The sequence below is a fragment of the Calypte anna genome, chromosome 2, assembly GCF_003957555.1.
Source record: "Calypte anna isolate BGI_N300 chromosome 2, bCalAnn1_v1.p, whole genome shotgun sequence".
Taxonomy (NCBI): domain Eukaryota; kingdom Metazoa; phylum Chordata; class Aves; order Apodiformes; family Trochilidae; genus Calypte; species Calypte anna.
The window spans coordinates 108748577-108771905 of record NC_044245.1 but is presented as its reverse complement, the minus strand read 5'-3'; the positions used below and the strand labels follow the sequence as shown (position 1 = coordinate 108771905).

At 42.5% G+C, this 23329-nt stretch overlaps 1 protein-coding gene across 3 annotated transcripts in view; it reads right to left on the bottom strand.

Annotated features, from left to right (window-relative positions):
* Positions 1-23329, bottom strand: part of DTNA (dystrobrevin alpha) — a 182392-nt gene that overhangs the window by 122097 nt on the left and 36966 nt on the right. Inside the window, exon 1 of one of the 3 annotated variants that reach the window (XM_030446271.1) lies at positions 3791-3861. The exons of 1 other annotated variant lie outside the window; for it this stretch is intronic. In XM_030446271.1, coding sequence (XP_030302131.1) covers positions 3791-3816 — 26 coding nt within the window. In that variant the 5' untranslated portion in view covers positions 3817-3861. Of the gene's footprint in view, positions 1-3790; positions 3862-23329 lie in introns of those variants that run through there. One more of the 3 variants, XM_030446272.1, reaches the window with a different exon arrangement.

The window sequence follows — 23329 nt, the reverse complement described above, 5'->3', positions numbered from 1 at the left end:
TTCAAAATGAGTCTCTAAGTTTTAGGGTCTCTGCACTATAGGCCCACCTTGCCCACCTCAGAGCGCTCTATTTTTGACTGCATTTCTACTGCTCCATTAGGAAACAAGGATCTTTCCTCAGACTGTCACAACATTTGGCATTTTTTCCTTAAGAGACTATGCTAATGGAAACAGGAGACTGAACAGACTCCTTTGCTCTGCAGTGAACAAAAAAGTTCTCCATGGTTCACAGCTGCAGAAAAGAATATGCAACGAGCCAGAAAGCAGAGTAGCTCTAACATCTCATGACTGTTCTGTAGCATAGACTCGTGATCCAGGAGCACTGGGGACTTGGCAATATTGAATGAAAGTTCCACAGAGGAAGAATATTGGGAAGTTTGTCCACAGGCAAACGTGGCCAGGTGGCAGCTTTACATCCCTCCCCGAGGCATTCTAAACAACCCTGCCTTCCTCAACTCAGTGGCCATGGCAGTCTGAGAGCCAGAGCCTCATATTCTGCAAGTTATTGTGTGTTTGACCTGTTTCAGCACACCCTTAAAGCTGAAATGGTTCTAGAGCTAGCCCTACAGACATCCAAGATAAACACTCTGATGCCACAAGCTCCTGTGTTCTTTGAAGAACCAGATTAGCTCTCCTCATATGAGCTCATAGTGATCTTCCAGATTTCTTAAAACATTCAACATGAAGAATTAAAGTGGCTGGACCTTTTAGGGGAGATAACTGGTCCTGAGAGCACTGTTCCCTGCATGTTAAAAAGACACCCTGGAATGTTGTCCATACACCTACTTGTGATCTGAGATGTGGCCCTAGAGATGTTAGCACTGCCTTTGGAAATTTTTGCCCATTTTGATTTGAGCCAGATGAACATTTGCATGTGGAGCCCAAGCTTCCTAGAGTTAGCATCTGCTACTGTAATCATACTTGTACATATTTATCCTTAGAAAAATATCTCAGCCATCTGATCGCTGAGTGAGGGACTGGCCTGCTCCTACTAGTGCACATATTCCTACATCAATTAGTCCCTGCAAGTTGCTCCATACTGGAATTTTGCCTACGTTATTATTTGCATACAAGGCACATACACATCATATTACATAGCCTTAAAATTTTGTGTCTGTTTTGATTCATAGTAATAAAAATCCCAGATTTCTTTCTTTTTAGAGGCTGACACACAGTCACATCAGACCAATGGATTGATTTTGTTGTTTTCTGTGGAGTCATTTTAACTTTTTCCATTTTCCATGAATAGAAAACTTGTAATAAATTGTGTGATTCTAATTTGTAGGAGATCTATTAAAAATTTGTTGACATAATTTGTGATATAGTGGTATTTGTGATACTTGTGGTATAGTTTTAATGCTGGATAAAATCTGAATAGCAAAACTGTACAGAGAAACTGCTCTGATGGTACAGTAGTTCATTTAGCAGACTTTCTCAGCTTGTCTGTGTACAAGAGGCGCTCGCATGTTATAAAGAATTACATTGCTTATTTTACTGCATGGGTATTGAGACACGGTGCAGTTGACAGACATTACCAGGCATTGTCCCCTATTTCGAAGGTTTTATAAAAGATACCAAGGGATCAAGGAGACAGTAGAGAATAAGCGGGGGGAAGGTTCATATGTTCTCACAGATCCTAAAAAGGACAAAATACAATAGTTGAAAACACAGCATTCTTCAACTAATCATGAGCAGGATTATAATTTTAAAAACATTTGTAGAGCTTAATATGATCCTAGAAAAACCATACAAAGGAACAACCTCTGGTGAAGAAAGCTACCTTTTCCTGACAGTGCTCGTGATCCTTCTGTTCACCTGGCTTCACCAAGAATATGATTTTTATACCCATATTTCCATACCTTTTCCTACACTAGCAAAGATGACTAGTTAGACAATCTTCTCTATTTTATTGCTGTCGTTGCTTAATAATGAAGCCCCTAACTAAGACTCTCATTCCTTTCCTCCTTTCCTTGTGATAAACTATCACAGCTCTAATTAAAATGACAAACAAAACTCATGGAGAGAGAAGTACTTATTAGAGGGTGCTTTGTCTCCTTTTATCTAGATTCCTTAATTTTTTAACTCCCTGGACAAATTCACCCCTTGTGCACCTTCATGACAGACAGAGGAGTGTGTCAGTGCTCCTGTGCTATGAATCACTTGCATCCTGGGTACTTATGCTTTGGGCCATGGTGGATGTGCTATATTAGCAATAAAGAGCTCTTGGTGTTTGAATTAGATTTCTCATCCACCCAATTGAACAAGGTCCCTAAATCTAGAGAGATTATGCTTCTTTGATTGCTGAAATAATTTGATCTGGATTTTCCTTGCTCTGCTTGAACTGGTGAAATCAGAGCTAAATCACGGTCCTACTTTGCTTGACTTTTTCCTTGTACAGCTAATCTTGCCCTTCAAAGATTTCCACCCTTTCCAAAGTCTCATTTTCAAGAATATCAGCTCAGCTCCTTGCAAACCTATCTCATTCTGGGATCATTAACAGGCTCCTCATTTATAAACCTCTTTATTTCACCAATTCTCCTCTGGGTGCCGATGGGCAGGAAGGTTGCTCCTTTCTTCACCTCTGTTAAAGTCACCTCATTACAGCTGGAGAAGCCTCATTTCAATTTGAGCTCTGACCATGCAGTCCCTAAAAAGCACACTTGCTCTTTGGAGCAAGTAACCAGAATCAGCTATGGAGTAAATTTTGAGGTTCTTAAGCAAAAAGCAACTATTTGATGAAATAAACAGAAGCCCAGTGGTAAGGGAGAATTATGTTCTAAGTTGCAGCTAATAGAAAGTATTCAAAATGTTGGAAATATCTCATGAGATGCAGGAAAAGTACTGAAACATCTCACTTGAATTTCAGGCATGCTCTCTACCCTTTCCACTACAGTTTTGGTCTCTCAGCTTATCTCTTATCTAAAGTACAATTGGTTTACTGCACCTAATGGATGTTACCTAGAAGCCTGTCACATCTAAACTAATAATGTGTAAAAAACAACAAAAAAGTGTGTAGAGAGCATGGGATAGTAAAAGTCTTTTGAGTTTGATGTGGGTCTGAATAAACAGGTAAATTCAATGCTGACATGGATTATTTCTATTTACCTGTATGTGGATGAATGGTTAAAAGAGTAAAAAACATAATATCCTATAGCACTGTTTATACTTTCATGTCCTTACAGATGCATTAAAGTTTCCTGAACTGGATTAACACAACTGCCAGGCGTAAGAAGGTAGCTGAAAGAGGGAATGACATGAAAATTCATTTCAAAGAAAGCTTATGCACACTGATGCGGCTGATCAGGAGGGAGAAACAAATAGTAATTAATGCTAAATAGATGAGATTGTTAAAAAGTACTCATAATAAAAATTACTAAGTAGGTAAGACCTGGATTCTGAGCAACGAGAGATTCTGAACCAATCTGCAGATAGTAAAAAACCAAAAACTTGGTCAATACCTTCAAGTAAAGTTGAAAAAACAGCAAAAATCTCCATACACATTTGAGTTGATGTGAGGGCAATCACCTTCTAACCTTTGAGGTTGGTCTCCCTGCAGCAAGAGGCTCTTCCTAGCAGTTTAAGCCACTGCCAATGTATCCATATTGCCTCGCCATATTAGCATAATAATTTAAAAAACAAACAAAAAAAGCAACCAAAAAAAAACCACAAAAAAACCCAACCCCAAAAAACCCCAACAACTTGTAAAAACTAAGAGAAAAGTCTCTGGGAAGTTGTGCTGCCAGACCCAGGAGGACAAGATCTCAGGTTAATCAGAGCAGCTGCACCTTACCTGGTTCCGCAGCTGAATACCTCCATGCACCCCCACTCCTTTCTGCCGAGCACATGTGCAGGGAACTGGAGCATTTGACCTTCCCCAGCTCTCCTGCACAAACTCCAGGGTAACCTTTACCTTCAGCAAGGAGCACTGCTCATTTTCCCCCTCGTGTTCGGCGCAGAGCAATCTAATACACCTCATCATGTGGTGTGTTGCCATAGCAGCAATGAATCCAGCTGCTGCAACACAAAAGACTGACAAAAAGTTGGTTGTTTTGTTTTTTTTTCCCCCCCCCTGTCCACCCACCCGGTAAAAGTCAGGCTTGTTTTCTTGTGCAGTAAATATAATTCAGACAGACTCATGCCACCTGCGAGAGGTAAGTTGTGGCAAAGTCTAAAAAGACAGACACAAACTGTAAGTTTTGCTTTGAAGGACTTGGGATTTGTTTAAAAAAAACACAACAAATGAGTTAAGAAAACAGAATAACCACTGGTCCCTTAAGAAGCTGATCATTATTTTTCTACTTCTGCCATTCACTGGTTTCAAAATATAGGTCCCTATCTCCATAGGAATTGCAATCACATAACCATGCTTTGCAGACTGAAACACAACAGTTTAGCTGCAGAGCAAGCACAGGTGACAAACACCAGATTTAGGCTTTCAAAAACAAAACAGCCCTGCACTTCTACCCTCTTGGTCTGGAAAAAAACTTGTTTGCTTGAGGAACAGAATTGTATTTGTCTGGAAAATGGTAAATAATCATTATTAGCACTGCCCTGCTGCATTAAACATGAGCACTAATTCAGAGCCTTTTTAGTTAAACATTGATTTCTTGCATTGCTGAGACATCTTAGCAGTAACATTCAAAGTCTGCCTTGGGAAGTGTACCAGTGTACCTGAATTACCACCTCCAAGGTCCCAGTCTTGCAATTGCATCTTTGAGAACAAATTATTCTCTCAAAGTAAGGCATTAGGTTTCCATCAGCCGTTTGAGCAGACAGAAAAAGGACTGAATGTGCAGTGGAGCCAGGCCTTTCACCTGCAGGATTTTTCTTCAAGAACAGGGACTAAACTGGCAGCAACCTGATACATGCCATATGAGCTGTGCCAGGTTTTTCTGAGAGGTACTAATAGGGTTTTCCGAGCAGCCAGCCTTTCCCAAAACCTGCCATGTGTTTTCAGTCAGAATTATTTTTTTTTTCCCCCCAAGATAAAAATTCTGTCCAATCTGTGAAAGATACTATTGCTCCAGCAGCATTTTAAGAACGTAATCCTGCAACTGTCACCACTCTACTCAGTTTTCTATTTGTCTGAATGTGATGGAAGATGCAAAAAAACCAGCCCCTACCATCATTGCTCTCAACCCATCCTGCTGGAGAGTTCAAAATAAAAATTAAAAGATCACTACTAATTAATTCTCTCTTACTACATTACAGCTTGAATTAAACTCTGGCCAAGTTACTTTTTAATATTTATATCCTATTTTCACACACGACCTGCAAAGCTGTTTGGGGAATCTGTATCTTTCTGTAACTGCCAGCAAAGGCTGGCTTTGGAGTTCACAGATCTCCAGTTTTGTTGATGATCAGAGCTGCAGCTCTTCTTAAGGACCTCTGAACATGGAAAACACCAATGAAGGCTCCTGAAAGAGTCACCTTCCTTTGCCTTGAAATAGGCATTTATTTATTTATTCCCTTTTAAAATTCTGTTTGGCATTCTGAATATGGGGACAAAACACATGGTGCAACTTATAACAGTTTCTACAATTACTCAACAGGTATCCTCTTAATTGTTACCACATGGTAGAGTTTCTTCCCCAAATACTGACTATCAGAAGAACAGGTAAGGCCACAGAGCACACCCTGGAGTTCCATAGTGTTTCAGTTTCAGTTACATAGCCATTTGCAAACTTTGTGGTAAGTACTTTACACACAACTGCAAAAACACCCCAAAAGCTGAAAGGCAAGCAAACCTTCCATGCACATCTACTGATGCTACTGTCTGTCTTGTATACTTTTAGTAACTCTAATTGAAAGTAAACAGGAGAGAAAAAAAATGTATTGAGGGAGCCTAATGGATTATTAAAGGACTTGAAGTGTTTTAAAAGGAAGGAACACAGGCTTCTGAAAAGCAACATCCCTCTCTCTGAGCCAACAAATGATCCAGGTCACCCAGCTGAAGCTGCAGGCAGGAGCCTTCTTGCTCCCTGACCAGAGGGCTTTCCTGCTCAAGAGGACTTGTGGACCTACAGCATCTGCTCACTGTTTATAGAAGGGCTGACAACACAAAGATTAACAGAGCCATTATTTCTATAATTCATGTCAGTTCTGCTGTCCCAAGCCTAAAAGCAGCCTCCCGTGTCACTCACAATTTCACACTTTCACAGTCTATCCCGTCTGCTGTGTTACCCCTCAAACCCAGTTCTGCTTCACTCCCACGGGCTTGTAGCAAACTTCAAGGAACCTGCAGGAAAAGCAGGCCAGTTCTAGAAATCATGTTGGGCAGTTATAGGGAACAGCCCTGAATACTTCTGTAACACAGGCACCTGGAACATGCTCCTAAAGAAGGTGGGAGCCAGTTTCCAAGTGGCACTTACCTTTGTATGGCAAGGGTTGAGCACGGCTTGAAGCATCGTCCTGTACTCACTGTTCTGGAACAGAGTCAGTTAATACACTACCTGGGAAATACAGGAGATCAAGCCAATGTCAAATGTACTCAAAGGAAGGTCACTCTGCCTTTCTTTAAACACCTGTTGGCTAGGGGCTGCCTTACACAGATGGCATCCAGCCCTTTTAGGCTTCTGAGACAAATGGCTACTTTTCCATCAAAATATTTTCTCATCAGAAATACTACTGAGCCTTCTAGAGGTCTCTCCCTGTTGCTGTGAGATAACTGATCACACAATACTCAAGCCACACGAAGTAAAAATAAAGCCTGGCTCCTATGAGAAATGACTCACTCTGGAGGAACTCAGCCTGCAATCCCTTTAAAACATGGTGTGAGCACAAGAGATGGAGTAGTGGCACTGCTCCAGCACTTCTAAAGCTGAGCAGGAACCAGCACAGGGAATCTCATCTCTTCTGACTTTTCCCATATGCCTGTCAGACAGTGTGACTTCCTTCACACTGCCTTTACAGCATCCCTGACCTGTGCATGGGTCAACAAGACTCCCTAGTGCTGCCCAAATGACCAAAGCTCAGGCTGCACACCCCAGGATGCTATAAGATTTTAAAAGCAATCAGCTGTGGTTGGGTCAATGTGGTGTCTGATTTCTGAGCCACAGATGATCACAGTTTTAGGCTTTCCTGCATACAGAGGCTGGCATTTGCTCTTTTTTCTCCACTTTCACAAGGAACCAGAACTCTACAGCCCATCAACCCAAGCTGCATGCCGGCTGCACCAGCCTCTGTGTGTCAGCAGGGCTGGTGGGCATGGGGCTTGGGCACCCAGTTGGCTGCTGAGAGTGTCTCCAAGATGCTGTGCCAGCTGTGCCTCCTGGCCTGCCATGCAAGGCCTCATACAGCTGCTTGGATGTCACCACCAGGTACTCCTCAGATATCCAGGTCTTACAAGCCCCAACAGCACAGGTCCAGCATGGGTCTGGAGAACCCATGAGTCGTAGAATCATAGAATCAGACAGGTTTGAAAGGACCTCTGAGACCATGGCACTGAGTGCCACATCAGTCTCTTCTTAAACACCTCCAGGGATGGAGAATCCACCACCTCCCTGGGCAGTCCATTGCAATGCCTGATCACCCTCTATGTAAAGAATTTCTTCCTAGTATCCAACCTAAACCTCCTCTGGCAGAGCTTAAGTCCATGCCCTCTTGTCTTACTGGTAGCTGCCTGGTAGAAGAGACTGACCCCCTCCCTGGCTACCCCCTCCTTTCAGGGAGTTGTAGTGAGTGATGAGGTCTCCATGGAAGCTGGAGGATGGGGAAGCAGAGACAGCTCTGCAGTCTCAACTCTGCCCAGCACCGCTGTGGCTCCACCAGTGCTGACAGACCCACCCTGATTCACACTGACTCAGGTGCCCTTCCCAAACTAATAATACTTCAGGCTGGAGCAGTGGAAATAAAATGCAGGAACATTTCAGCAAATACTTTGTTTTGGCAGTGCTGGGAAGGTGGTGTGTGGAGACAGGAGTGAGTAGATACAGCATGGCTTGGGGGGACACCTTGCACTGAGACAGGTGGTCAGAGAGTTTGTGTTAGGGAACTGAGGCCTTAATCTCCAAATAGCTGACAAAGATCTGTGACAAATGAAGTTTTTACAGCCTCTCCTTTCTCCTCCTCCCTCCTCCCCGAGGATTTAAGTGTCCTGTAGCTGGCAGTGCATGCTGCTGGTAGCCAAAAGGCCAGGTGCAAGAAATATTTTTGCAATGAAAAATTATTTCAATTATTTGATGAATGGGATTTCTCACTTGGTGTGTGCTTCTGGTTGTGGCTAGACTCTGAATGCAAAATAAAGTACTTTAACCCTAACAGCTCAGAATGAACAAAACCTCTTCAGTCTGAAGACTCAGCTCAGCTTCACTTTTCACATACCAGCAATGAGCCCATGAGGTGGCCAGGGGGACAGACATGCCACACAGGTACCCATGGGAAGCCTGCTGGCTTCTCAGCTGGCTCCTACAGGCTTGCTGAGCAATTGGGGAAAGGCCAAGATATACAAGGAATGGAAGAGAAAGAGAGAGATGAAGAAAGCAAGACAGACAGACAGATATATGTAATTTCCAGCCTCTTTCCCATCATTCCTCCTCTTCCCCAAGGTGAATGTGCTGGCTGACAATGACTTATAGGAACTGGGAGGTTTGACCTGTATTCCCCATGCTGCCACAAGCATCCTTTTCCACCCAGGACTGCTCACTTGGCACCAATCTGTGCAATCCCTTGTTAACTACCAGTGAGTCACTCATAATTTTTTTGCACAGTACTCCAAATTACTTATTTCTCCTCTCATTAAGAACAACTCAGTAGCTGCCACAAAGCATTGTCAAGCATTTGCTACCCATGCCAAGAATTTCTCAGGTCTGGCTTCATATTTTCTCTCCATCTCAGGTGCTTGATGTCTTCTTTGCCTCATCCTGCTGTCCATCCAGGGAATGGTTACCCCAGGGCACCGAACACTAGGCCAGCAACCACTGTACGAAGCAGCACTACAGCACTGAGCAGAACAAATGTTTGAAGACTGGACCACAACTATGCAGCAAAATGACAGCTTGAGCTTTTCCGAAGCATGGCAACAAACATGAATGCCAAAAGGGCCAGGGAGCACTTGGATGAAATGGCATTTTCTAATGGTTCTCAAAAGGAAATGTCAAAAAAAACATCCACAACTAAACGAGCAATTATGTTCTCTACCACTACGGTCACTTCTACATTCCTGCAAAGTGGTTTTTATTCAAAGCACATGTCTTCATTCATATTTTAACATGTTTCCAAAAAGGCTATAGCTCAAACCACCTCAAAAACCATCTGGCCTTAATCAGCCCAACCACTGGCCTCTCACTGCTCACCCCATAGCAAAGTGGTTGCTGCCAGTCCTGACCAGCCTCCTGCTCTCTCACTCCCCCACACTGGCTACCCAGCCATCCCACTGTGCCACCTCCCAGGCAGCCTAGGTGTGCAGCATCTGCTGAAGGCACACGTGTGGTGACAGGCACACAGCCATGACCTAATGGAGATTATTATTTTTTCTTATTATAATGGCCAGGCAATTTTAAAAGAATGCAAGCTTTCTTTCAGCAGCTGGATGATAAATCACATTTAAGATGTAAATAAACACAAGCAATGGACGAGGTGAAGAGAGCAGGTGATCTGAATTTGCATATCTTCTATTTTAAGCATCTAACATGAATGACCTGAATTGCTTGTGTAGAGACACCTGCCTCTCTACAATGAAGTTGCAAGGAATTGCTGCTCCCTAACCCTGTCCTCTGAACTGCATCCAAGTTGGCTGCTTAAAGCAGATGGTATCAGGACATCTCCTAAGGCTTTGCTTTGAGTAGACAAAGCCTAACCTCTTTAAAAATGAACAAAATCAGTTACAGGAGTGCAGACCTAAATCCAGGCAATCCTGAACCCTCTGCAGAATGCACTCATGCCAGAGTGGTCCAAACAGCTGCTGACAGAAGAGGGGTGAGGGCTTCTGCAAAAAGCTCTAGGTGACTTCATCCATTTATTTCCCTTACCTCAGTTAACCAGCATAAACCAGCATAAAAGTGGTCAAGCCAGTACAGAACAAACCTCAAAGGGAAAATGGGAAGCCAGGAGAGGAGGAGGTGGCACCTTTCCCTCTGCGTCAACGCCAGTGTCAGGTAGTGAATGCCAGTGGATGCTCTCAAAACTCAGGCTCTTAGACAAGAAGCAGAACAGTATTTCACCTATCATTGTAGATCATGCATTACTTTTCCAGAATACTCTGGCCTCCAGCACTGCCCAGATTATGTTATCACTAAGTAATTCTGATTGCTACAGTTTTCTCCATCAGTTTCAGTCCTCCTTGCTTTCTGATCCTAGATTCAGGTTTTTTGTGATAGAAACAGGTATTAAGATTCCAGTAAATTCAAAACTTTATACAATCATGCAGAATGTTTAATCCCTGTGATTATTAGGGATATATTTATGTATCATCATTATCAAATCTTGTGTGGTTTTTTTATCACTTGGCTTTTTCTTTTTTGCCTACATCTGTCACAAAATATAAAAATTCTGCCTTGTGAGAGATCTAAGGATTTTCTGTCCTCAACTTAGCATAAACTATACATGGTGATGTTTGCCTCTGTGGATAAGTGGTAGAAATCTTTTTAGCATTTATATATGCCTCCCTAGATACTTATTCCATGCTTTAATTAACCGAAGGATGTGAGTCTTTCACGAGAAAATTATTGAGTAGGGTCACTGTAGTGTGATTTAACCAGTCAGCCAGAGGGACACAGGGATATTTTATTTTCAAAATTACAAAGGATATGCCAACAACCTTTCAACTACAGTAGTTCACTGGCAGTAATGGCACCACGATAAAACCCAAGTCACTGAAAATAGTACCATGACATTAGTAGTTGAAAGCTAAAATGGATATGTATGTCTGGTCCATTTTGTTGCAGTTGGTTTAAGGATATCAAGGGAAGTCTGCCATATACATAAGACAGAGTGCTTTTATAACCAGAGACTGACATTTTATATTCACAGCTTGACACAAACTGCAAGGGAAACTGATGTGGAGAGTTCATCCCACATCTGAGATAATCATCAAGCTGCCAGAAATTTTAGAAGAGTTAAGCATCGCTATTTGAGAGCCATTCTGCAGCCTGGCAGGTAGAGTGGGGCTGGGGCAAAGAGGCCACCAGCTAGGTCAGACCCCACAACCACCCCTCACCTCTTCCCAAACCCAAACCCTCTTCACACCGTCCTGAGAATCCCATTACAGGGTGAAACACCTCTGCTGCCACTCCCAAGCTCTGGGGGCAGAGGAAGCAGAGGTGGCACCACCCTCCCTGGCAGCTGTCAGGACCAAGCAGGGAGCAGCACCCACCTCTTTGGGGATCCAGGTGCTAACCCAGGGCTGCAAGCCCCAGCAGCCACCTCATGGTGTGCTCAGGTGGGGCTTAGGCTACCTGGAGCATCACCAAACAGACAATGAACACTTCACCATATGAAGTTTGACTCCTCAGCCACGAATGCCAGAAACCTTATTTAAAAAACAAAAACCAAAAATCAAACAACAAAAACCCCCCCATACAAACAAATAGTAAAAAAATATCAATAAACTTTTTATTTATATGATACAGGGACCTGTACTGACTGGGGCTGAACTTGGCTACTGGTTAGGGCTTCAGGTTTCCAGTAGAGAGGGAAAGAACCAGACTTGGCTGATAGGTGAAGCAGACAGTGTTGAAACACCATGGCAACAAGAGCAAATTCTTACCTATCTGCTTTTATTCATGTCCTCTCAAGCTTGCTGCTGTGTTACTGTGCTTCCAAAGACATGGCTGAAAGACCATGCCTCCCTGAATTCCATGAAAGCTGTTTTGCTCCCATCAACAGTAATGTGCTTAGGATTTTGTCTGAATATACTTCTTACAATGAAGAACCACAGTATTTAGATGAACAGTGATTAAAAGATACAATCAACTTTTTTTTTTTTAATTGCTTCTCTGACTTTCAAATATGCCATTATTATCTGATACTTAGAATGACTTCACATAAAACAATTCTATAAATAAATATTTTTAAAAATTTTGTTTGTTTTATGGTTTGAACAGCTCATTGTACTTCTGTTTGTGCAGCTTTTCAGTAGAAAAGAAAAAGTATTAATAGAATAAAAGTAATCTTGAAATAAAAACATGGACAAGAGATTAAGGGAAGTGCATTAGGTAAAACTATTTTTAACTCTTAACTTAACATTTGATTATACTCCATAGTCCTCTACATTCTTGAAAGGAGAAAAAGAGCAAGATTTTGCTGCTGTTTTACATATTGCTTTATCACCTTACCCCAAGTGCTTTCCTTTACTATATTTGCCAATAGCTGTCTTCTGTCCTTCTAGCAACTTGCTTTAGTAAGTTTGGCAGATAAGTAGGAGCCAGAAACACTTCCATCTCCTCACTGCCTTCACAAAGCCAACTGTTTCCCTGTTTGTTTGCCCTAACCCTGGGAGAAGAGCCCCACTGACGATGGGGTTCACAGGATCTCAGTGCTCCCAGCACTGAGGAGTGGATCCAAACCCACACCCAGACTTTAGAAGAAACAAAGACTGGACCATGCCTTACCTGGTCCACCTCTCTACAGCCTGTTCTGGATCAAGGCAGTCTCCACCTGCATCCCAGACAAGCCAAGTGCATGTAAGGCCATGCCCTGCCAGCCTAAATCTTCTGCCACTTAACTCATCATCATACTTTGCAGAGCACATCTCCAGCACTTCATCAATGCCAAGCAGGCAAAACTCTCTCTTCAAAAGCCCAGCATCAGATGGAGCTCACCGTGGTCATGATGTGAACACAAGTGTGCTTCGCTGCCTGTCCTGAAACTTAGCCAGCTCCTCTTCCCTGCTCCACAGCATGGAACCAATCCTGATTTTCAGTCCAGTGAGTCACACGTTCAGCCTTGGGAGGAAGCCAGTAAATCTTAACTTGACAAAGTTGCAATTGTTAAATAAAAACAAATCTTGACTTTCATTTATGGGCCTATCTGCTTGCACTGGGATGTAGCAGTTTTCTTCTTCTTAACTCTCTTTAAAAACATGTTAATCTTTTTTTTTTTTTTTTTTTTTTTTTTCCAAAACTAAAACCAGACAGATTCAGCAAATCGAATACTACTCAGAAAGAAGTGACATTAACTAAATAAAGCACCATCAGCAACTGTTACAATACTGTGTGAGTATAACTGCATCTACCTTCTATTAGCCTGAAAGGTAAGTTTGAGAAATACCAAAGGCATGAATGTAAAAGCCTTTCTAGAGAAACCTTTAAGGGAAATGTGATTACAAAGAGTGAGTAAACACAGTGCTGTTTTTTACATTACATTAACCAAAGCAAGCCTGACTTTCTCGTTGGGAATATGGTAACATATGTAGTTACATAGGAAACAAAAGGGAAAATGGAAGAAGGCAGCAGGACAGAGGCAATGCAAAACGGTTAATGTTGTGAACTAAGGATCCAGTTTGAGTGAACTTTGTCATTGTGTAGTAGGTGAAATACTCTCCAGTGCCCAGCTGAGGGCACTGCCACGGGACATCTCCATCCTTTCCTCTGGCCATATTATTAATTACATACACATACCAATGTCCAAAGAGATCCAAGTTTGAGACTTGGGACTTAGTTCACAATATCCACACCATCTTTCACTTAGACTTGTTCACATGTGAAATTAGTTCAAATGGCTGAAGAGGTCCCAGCTTCCTCAGGAAACCAGCTTGTTGCAATCTTCAGACATGAAACCTGAAGCAGAGTTCAAACTTACTACAGAAACCCTATTTCCAAATCTAAAATGACTAAGTGGTTTCACATGTGTCTCTTAGACCAGTATGCATCAGGTACACCTGGGAGACCCTTTCCTGTGCCCACCCTCTGTCTCTGCACACATCTCTGCAGGGGAGGGAAGCCCCTAGAAGGGCTGCAAGAGAGGCTGCAGTAAGCACTGCAGAAGCAAACCCTCTATGACCTGAGGACTTAAGTGCCCTGTGGGCAAGGAAAAGGAGTTGACTCTTCCCTCTTGGGATTCAAGTACATTGAAACAACTGATGAATTACACTGTAGGCATCCAAATTAAGCTCTTGTGTACATAGAGATAATCTTGACTATCTATTTATCTATCTTTACAAATATTATTCATAGAGTCATAGAATGGTTTGGGTTGCAAGGGACATGGAACATCATGTAGTGCAACCCCCCTGCATGGGCAGGGACACCTCCCACTAGACCAGGTTGCTCAAATCCCCATCCAACCTGGCCTTGAACACTCCAGGGAGGGGGCAGCCACAATTTCACTGAGCAACCTCTTCCAGTGTCTCACCACCCTCACAGGAAAGAATTTCTTCCTGATATCTAACCTAAATCTTCCCTCAAGTTTTAAACCATTTCCCCGTATCCTCTCACTACACACCCAGGTAAAAGGCCCTACCCCAGCTTTCCTGTAGGCCCCTCTTATCTCCTGTGCATCCCACTTATGCAGCCAGGGCAGCAGTCACCACAGAGCAGCAGCCCTGCTGAAACGCATGCAGATCATAAAGGAACCCCAGCTGAAGTGAGTGTGACAGACAGGTCATTCAACTGGGGTAAAAAGATGCATACTGAAGCAGAGCGAGACTCCTGCATTTCAAAAATCAAAGTTTTCCATGTGAGGAAAGCAATGTCCAAAATTCAGACCATACAGAGCATTATATTTATCTCATTATACTGTGGGAGAAGGAACAACTATAAAGGGCACCAAGTGGCTCTTATCCACAGTCTAAGTAATGTCAACCTGGACCAGTAGATTGCCCTCAGGTAGCATCAGCCCAACAGACCTGGATCCCTAACCTGCAATGGGTTCTTACAGTGACAAACTATGACTAACTTTTCAGTGATGCAATAATCTACAAATAATTTTCAAAAGATCTGTGTGTGGGCAGGGCCCACATTTACCTTGAAACTATTGTACTCACCTAATCAGTAAAATTCAAAGCTACTGGTGTTCAGAAAAAGCAGAATATTTCTCTTTTTTCCCCTTCTCTTTTGAACTTTCTGCTCCTGAACTTGCCCACCTGGCACAAAGCCTGTTGCTCAAGTTCAGTTCAGTAGCAACAAGGTTGGTATCTTTATGTGAAACACACTGGGCCTATTGCATAAATACTTCAAAATAAAATGTGGCTTTTAAATTAAAGCCAAGTATTATTTTTATTTTCATATTGCTCAAAACTTTTTATTTTTAAAGCTGTTCCAGAGGGGGATAAGAGACAAGCAATAAAGTCTGAATACAATAAAAGGAATACAATGAAAGTAACATCATTCATAGCTGGGTTCATTACTTTTAGGTTACAGCAGAAAATTGGTTTTAGGAAAAAAATTAATGCAAAGGCACAGTTAGATTAGAAATCACTTGTATCCAACAGTATTTGCAATAAACACTTGAAACTAGTAGCTGAACATGGAGGGAATTCTGGTACCATTCTTTATTTTGTGCTGTCCTACAATTTTACCAGATTGGCAGAGAGATTCTGGGCTCTAATTCTCTTTAGCCTGAAGGAATGAGTGGGGAACTGCACCTAGGGCTTGTTTCCAGCCTCCTGATTCTCCTCACATAGACATAAAATAAAGGCAAGGTTCAGAGAGTATCCCAGCCAGCTGGATACCCTACCTATTCTATTGAGAATAAATGTCTCACAGAGAGTGCCTGTAGGTCTGATTTTTGAAAAGGGAAACTCTACTAGGAGTTCTTCTGCTTAGTCAATGTTTCTTGTGTAGTCTTGTTGGGAGGAAGGAGAATGAATCAAATGAGAGAAGGGGAATCAGGACAACTTCCTCGGTTGCATAGTCAGCTGCATTCCTGGCCCTACCTGCAGCTCAGTACTGCAGCCTCTGTTTCACTTGAAATCATCTCAAAATTTTTGGTCAGTTCTTGATTTAATCTCCTCTGAGGTCAGAGTTGAGACCTCTATTCTCCCCACCAATGACCAACTATACTTGTTACAGCTAAATCCCGTATTGGTTCTTAAATAAATATTGGGTTGAGATTTTGGGGGGTTTTTTTGTTTGTTTGTTTTGTTTGTTTTTTGTTTGTTTGGGGTTTTTTGGGGGGTGTGGTTTTTTTTGGGTTTTTTTTTTGGAGTATAACACTGAGCTGAAAACAAAGAGAAGGCAATCAAATTAAAGATAATTGAAATCAGTTTATCTGCTCAGACACTGCAGCAAACATTGTTAACAGAGTTCAAAACTTGCATACAAAAGATGAGAATATTTATTATAATACATTGGGAAAAGTCAAGCTGGCTTGGACTTTTTCCAACAGGAATTTGTAAGAAGAAAATGCTGATTTATCAAACACAACTCCTATCACCTGCATACCCCAGTTCTGATGACAGCCTGGTTTGAAATGTTTCTCCAGTCTCCAGTAGAATTTTTATTCAAAGCCCCAGAGAGGCTCATGCATATCCAAGAGTTAGGACTCCACTGTTGATTGAGAAGACGGGTACTTGGTTCTCCAAGGCTCTGTCTCTGCAGCTCAGGAGCCTTAAAACTGGAAAAGCCATCCTCCTAACTTCTGGGCTATTGCAATGTGTGTGCAGGAATCCATCACTGTATGATATTTTGAAAATAACTTAGCTTTAAGCCAATGGTTAATGAAAAAAAACCCAAAACAATACTATCAGCACTGACAGATTTCAACATGAGGAGGACAATACTGTGTACACATCTGATAACAGTGTAATTCCCTAATTCCTTCCTCCCTTCTGCTATAGTCACTGTCCCCAATCCAGAATAGCCTTGTTCCTTCCATGCTGGTTCCCTCCAGTTTTCATATTTTTATGTGGTTGTACTTAAAGAAAAAAATGTTGGGAGAAACTGAAAGAACATATTCATAAAGATGGCATTAGCATACTAATTTGTAGTTCAGGAGACTGACTTAATTTCCTATTCATTCTGATTTCAGTCCACTGTCTATAAAAACAGATTAATAGCACATCCTAACTCACAGTATTTTTCTGGGGACACAGATATTTATGAAAGTGATGTGATAAGTTGATCATATAGACCAGGAGCTTAGAAATATCCAAGAGAGACCTTTGCCAGAGCACTCCCTGGACTGCAACCAAACATGCCTAGCACCAGGCTGATACTGAAGAGAAGGTCTGCCTACCTGTCCCTCTGAGCCCCAGGTCAGTGTTTCTTAAACCAGGGAGGAGAGTGAACAAGCCAGACCAGGTGGCAGTGGTCAGAAGAAAGGGGGACTCCCAGGAAGGATGGTGTAATGGGGAGCCAGAAGAGATTTGGGAACAAGAGGAGGGGAGGGGAAGAAGATGGCAGAGTAACAGCTAAGGACATGATGGAAGACAGGATCAGAGCAGGAGAGTGGGGACACAGCATGGTGTAAACAGCTCTGAAGGAAACTCCCTTGCTCAAGGCACACGTGTGCCTCACCTATGAATCATCACCATGTTAACAGTCATTAATTGATGCTCTTATGAACCTATAATTCCTATAATGTAGTTTCCAAAGCTGCTCAGGAAACCCAGATGGAGTGGGTTCAGTTTTTAATGCAGGATTTCTCAGAAGTTTCAGTGCATCCATTCCCTGTGTCTTGTAACAACATCTGCAGCATCAGCTCTGAGCAGCCTAAGTACTTCACATTTCTCATTCCATGCAAACACACAAAAGGACAATCAGCTTATTTAACTTAACACACAGACTACATTTCCCTACCTTTCCTTCTTAACCAAAGGCATCACTTCCTCCACCAGGATCAACATAAAGATCAGCTGTGAAGAGCACAAGTGAGGGAAACGGATTCATCGATTTTCACACATCACTCATGTGATACACCAGATGTCCTGAACATTCAGCCCTTAATATTTCATCAGTAACATGTCTGTTAACCTCTCTCTAAACTGCCACATAAATAAGGAGATAAGAAAATAGCAACTGGTATTGCAATATGCCTTGGATTTCACTACTCATTGTGAAAAGATAAATGACTGGACATAAAGGCTGAGCTCAGATGAGGGCACCTTCTTTCTTGCCCTAACTCACTCAGTATAAAAGCTTTCCAACACTTCTTCCCCAGACATGAAAAGGAAAAAGCAGCTGCTAACACAGACTGTTATTCAAGAGGCTGTTAATAGAAATCAGGCAGAAATGTATAGCTCTCCCTGCTTCTCACACAGCATTGTTAGGATGCAGTCTAATAATTGAGCAATAAATCAAGTGAGCCAAATGCCTAAACATCCCTCAGGCTCCCTAAAGCAATTGCACCAGCTTTCATCCTTCTGGTTATTAGCTCTTAACCCTCACCTAAGAGACATGAAAGGCATCATCTTCTGAGGAAGGTAAGGATTTCCCAAGGAATTCACCCAGGTATGTACTATGACCACTAGTGACAGATACAATATCTGTGTGTATGTGAATTCCCTTGCTTGTTTATTTTGACAGCTTGAAAAATTTATTCACTAGAACAATAAATACAGCTCTGACATTGTCCTATAGTACCTTTAAAAAGTACAGGATGTTGTAGACATTGTTGTATAGGACCTCTAGACAGTACAGGATTTGATAGTAATTTCCAGCTTCTTATCACAATTTCCAGTCTACACCTTGAGAATGAAATGTTAAGACACAAGAATCAACTGCCTGCTTTGCTGATCAGAGCTCTTCAGATTAAACTTCTAAGCTGAGTGGCTGCAAAAGCCTTTGGGGAAATCTTTGCTTACTGTCAATAGTTTGATTTGGTTCTTCACAGATGCTGTATTCTTCACTAGCTACCACATACCTCAGTACTTCAAAGGTACAGCAAATAGCACTTACCAATGTTTTTATAGACCAGGCTTTCCCTTGACCCAGCCCCCAGAGTTTCAAAGAAATACTGTTCCAAGACCTGTTATTATGTTACTGTTATTTCCACTAAGGCCTTAAAATTATACTAATCTCTGGCTGCAGAGTGAAACCAAACCTATGATTCTTCTCCAAAACTCAGAGGGCACTTGGCTGCAGGACTTACTGAGCCAATGAACACCAAGGGGCAAGTGGACCCAGCTCTTTATTCACAGCACGGTAAACACAGTGATTTTACTGATTTTGCTGCTGGATGTTTCTGGACCAGCAGGATTGAGCCAACTGGCTGCTAACTTTTGAAGTGAGGAATTTCTCAAGATAAACTAAGTCAGATTAAAAATGTCTATGCCTACTAGAACGGACCATTAGATTTTTTTGAGGAAACCCCTCATAAATAAGGGATGGAGAGAGATAAACAAAACACTGATACACTGTAAAATTGCATACCATCAGGATGGCAGCACTGAGACACACTGAATTATGTGTAATACTGCTGAAGATTAGTATTCTCATATCAGAGTAAAAACATCTTTAAATGGAGGTTATGCATTTATGTGCTGGTTGCAAAGCTCAGACCAAGATGAAGGGAAAGCATTTTACCTAGCATGTTTTGTTAGGGTTTTTTTGTTTGTTTGTTTGTTTATTTCCCTGGAAGTCCATTTGATACTCCACTTGTACACACAGTGCTTAAACCAACCTGAGCTGAAGCAAGGATGCCATGACCACGAAAGCAGCCTGTGACTAACAGGTCACTCAGCAGGGCAAATCTCAGCTGCCATCGAGGCTGTGACACAAGCACATTGGTGTCAAATCCTCAGCATACAACATGCAGCTGATGTTGGCTTTGACACCACGTGCAAGATGTTATCCACTCAGCACTTTTGGAGTAGCTCTGAGCCTGCAGAGCAGGGATGAGGTGTGTTGCTGCCTCCACCCCTGTTCTGGGTGTTAGGTGCCCCAAGGCAAGCTCTGGAGCCAAAAGCTTGATATGCTGTACTGTCCAACAGCAGGACAAGGCAACCAACCTGCAGAAGGATGCTGTCGGTGCTGCTTGCTTCCTTTACAGCTGTGTCTCTTTGCTTTTTACTTTTGATCTAATAAATGTTTCTGGACGACAGTTTCTGTTGGTCAGTAATGCGAGGAGGGAAGAGGTTCCCCTGTTATTTATTTCCTGACCACTGGGAATGGCAGAGGATAATTCTCTGTGATGGAGGTGCTTTGTCCCATGACAATATTTGCACAGCTGCAGCCTGCTCTGGTGCCTTCTGGCCTGGGCAACACTGTAAGCACAGATACATTTAATGTGCATTTTAAGGTCTAACTTTGCTTAACCAGGACTAGGCAGACTCGGGTGCAGCGCGAGTACAGGCGAGATACCAAACTCCAGCAGCGCCTTTGCATTTTGCTACAAAAAGAAAATGGAGTTTAAAAGCTCCACTTGCAACACAGACCAGAAAGTCTGTCTCAGGACATGAAGCCTGAGGACATTCACACCACTGTCTGACCATGCCCTAATGCTGACAAATGTGGAGACCTCACTTCTGTCTCAGGAAGTCCTTGAGCCACAGACATCTCTGTGCTGGGAATATATTTAGGACAGTGTCTTTTCCCTACCTCTGGTATGCTTGATGGATACAGGTTTGACATTCCAGGGCTGTTTGCAAGCTCTTATATCCCCCAAAGGGCACAGCTATACATTACTGCTCCTCAGGCAGCAGATCTGGTGTTGGAGCACCCTGGCAGCCAGGACAAAAGAGCCAAGACAGCTATAGGGATGGAGACCCCAGTATGAGGAGGAGGGTCAAGGAACGTGAGGTGGAGAAGGGATATGCCAACAACACTTCAGTAACACAGACCCACAGCCTCCAAAGCTCTGCTGCCAGTGCAGGGCAGATTTTCTCCCTGCTTATAAAAAACGAGAATATGACACCTGTCTCTTGATGCTCCCTTGACTGTTAGCAAGCATCACACACCCCGAACAGATGTTTCAGGCTGTGCAGCTTGACAAATTTCCCCATGGACTAGAAAAACAAATCCTTTCTTTCCCCCCTGCCAAGTGACTTCTTGTGTTCTTTGTTTTAAAGAGAAAAAGGAATTCTTGTTCTTTTGCTGAATAAGATAGCTGGTATTCAGCAGCAACTTGTTTGTTCTGGGGATAGGGAAAAGCCTGCTACATTTTAGCACCATCCAAAATGCAAAGGATGCCTCTTCAAAAACTGTGTAAGTCTTTTAAGTGAGTGGAGCCAATGCTTTTACATATTACTGCGTGTTTTCCAGGGAGTCTGTGTCAATTGTGGCTGCTAGGAGGTCCATCAGCTAAGGTATGAAATCAGGATTATTTTTAGAAAAATACAAGCTGATGGAGCAGCATGCAACCAGAGATGCAAAAGCCTTTCCTGGCAATGAATCTTTTCTCCTCAGGGCTTAAAGGATATGGCTGTAACAAGACCTTTTTGTGCACAAAACCAGGAGAAAATCTGGCTCAGCCTACAGCTTTATTTTCCATGGCACCCTCCTCTTCTCCTTCTATGGTCCAGTTTGATACTCTGCTCAATAAGCAGCTAATGTGTGTGGCTCCCTTGGTTTCAGAAGTGAAGACTTAAACTAAAAGTAATTTGCATTTTTTAGGCACTGGTTGGTGCCTCACAGGTCTGCCTTGGATAGTCTTGAACCAGCTTCCTCACAAGGAACAGTTTTTCATCTGTCCTTTGACAGAAAAATCTTCCTTAACTATTATTAGAAGTTGCATGCTGAGAGGGTCTTCTGTTGGGTGATCCCACTCACACAAACAGAAAAAAGCTAGTATGAGCTAGTAAATCCATTAGCTAAAATTGTACACTGCCAGTAAAATCCTCAAAATGGAAAGTCATTCTGGAAGTCCTTCTTGACATCCATCCAGAAGAAGCCAAGCATGGCTTCATGCTGTACAGAGAGTTAACATCTAACTTGAAAACAACAAAACAATGCACCAAAAATTAGGTCCTGCTTTTAGTATAAGGCTGAATATATACACGGTGTGCCTTGTGAACTGATTTCAGGCTCTAAACGACTGATCTTTTTCAAAGAAAAAAAAAGTTTTTTCATTGCAGACAACTGAGCTTTCATGAGTATCTCATGAAGCTAATTTGCACCAAATTTCATTTGTAAGCTTGGTTTGGGCAATCATTTTAGACACTCAACTCAACCAGCTTCAAAGCCTTCCAAAATCTGACCTTGTACAGTAGCCCTGTTTAAAAAGCTTTGGTCACTGCCTGTCCACCATAGCTTGGAGACCATTCAGATTTCCATTCCTAGTTATGCCACTGGGTTAAGGTAACAAAGATTCTTTTTATTTTTTTCAGGCACAAATACTCCTTTCAAAGCTGAACCTGAACATCCCATCTAGGTGACATGCAAAGGGCCCAACAACTTCAAGCACCCCTCTTTACAGTCTGAGATGCTACATCATGCAGATGTCCTGATGAGTAACAAACTCAGCCTTTACTACAAAGGGCCTCTCAGTTTAAAAATAGGTTCCATGGCAAGTTATTTTCACATGGAAAATCCTGTTTGTTAGCTTCACCAAACAGTTCCAGGGCTAGTAAAACGTTATCCCCAGTGAAAATGCAGCCCAAACAGAAGCCTTCAGGTTAAAATCCAGGACTGAATCACAAAAAGAAACAAGTTTGAAAACAACACAAAGTCAAATGTAATTTTCTTGCTGTTTCTCTCAAATGCATCTGTAGAAGCTGAAGTTTTGCTGACCATATACAAACTATACATGAAGGCAATACATTGATACATGCTATCCAAATCCCATTTAAGTTAAAAGCTCCTTCAAGTGTCAGATGGAGCTCAAGTCAGGGTGCTTTATCTCTCAGAGGCTTTTTAAGTAGGTAAGTTAGACAGTGGGCAAACAATACAATTTTTATCTTCAACTATGTAAAATCAAACTTCTACTTGCAGAAGTGAAAGTGGAAATTCAGGTACATAAACTAATCTGACTTCAACAAATCTAAAAGATCACTCTTCAAGAAGCATCCAGAGGAAAGGGATTGACAGGAAGCTGAACATGAGCCAGCAGTGTGTCCAGGTGGCCAAGAAGGCCAATGGCATCCTGGTATCAGGAACAGCGTGGCCAGCAGGTCCAAGGAAGTGATTCTGCCCCTGTACTCAGCCCTGGTGAGGCCACACCTCGAGTACTGTGTCCAGTTCTGGGCCCCTCAGTTTAGGAAGGATATCGAGGTCCTGGAGTGGGTCCAAAGGAGGGCAACCAGGCTGGTGAAGGGACTCGAGCACAGGCCCTATGAGGACAGGCTGAGGGAGCTGGGGCTGTTCAGCCTGGAGAAGAGGAGGCTCAGAGGAGACCTCATCACTCTCTACAACTCCCTGAATGAAGGGTGTAGCCAGGCAGGGGTTGGTCTCTTTTCCCAGACAACTTTCAGCAAGACAAGAGGGCATGGTCTCAAGTTGTGCCGGGCAAGGTTTAGGTTGGACATTAGAAAGAATTTCTTTACTGAGAGGGTGATCAGGCATTGGAATGGGCTGCC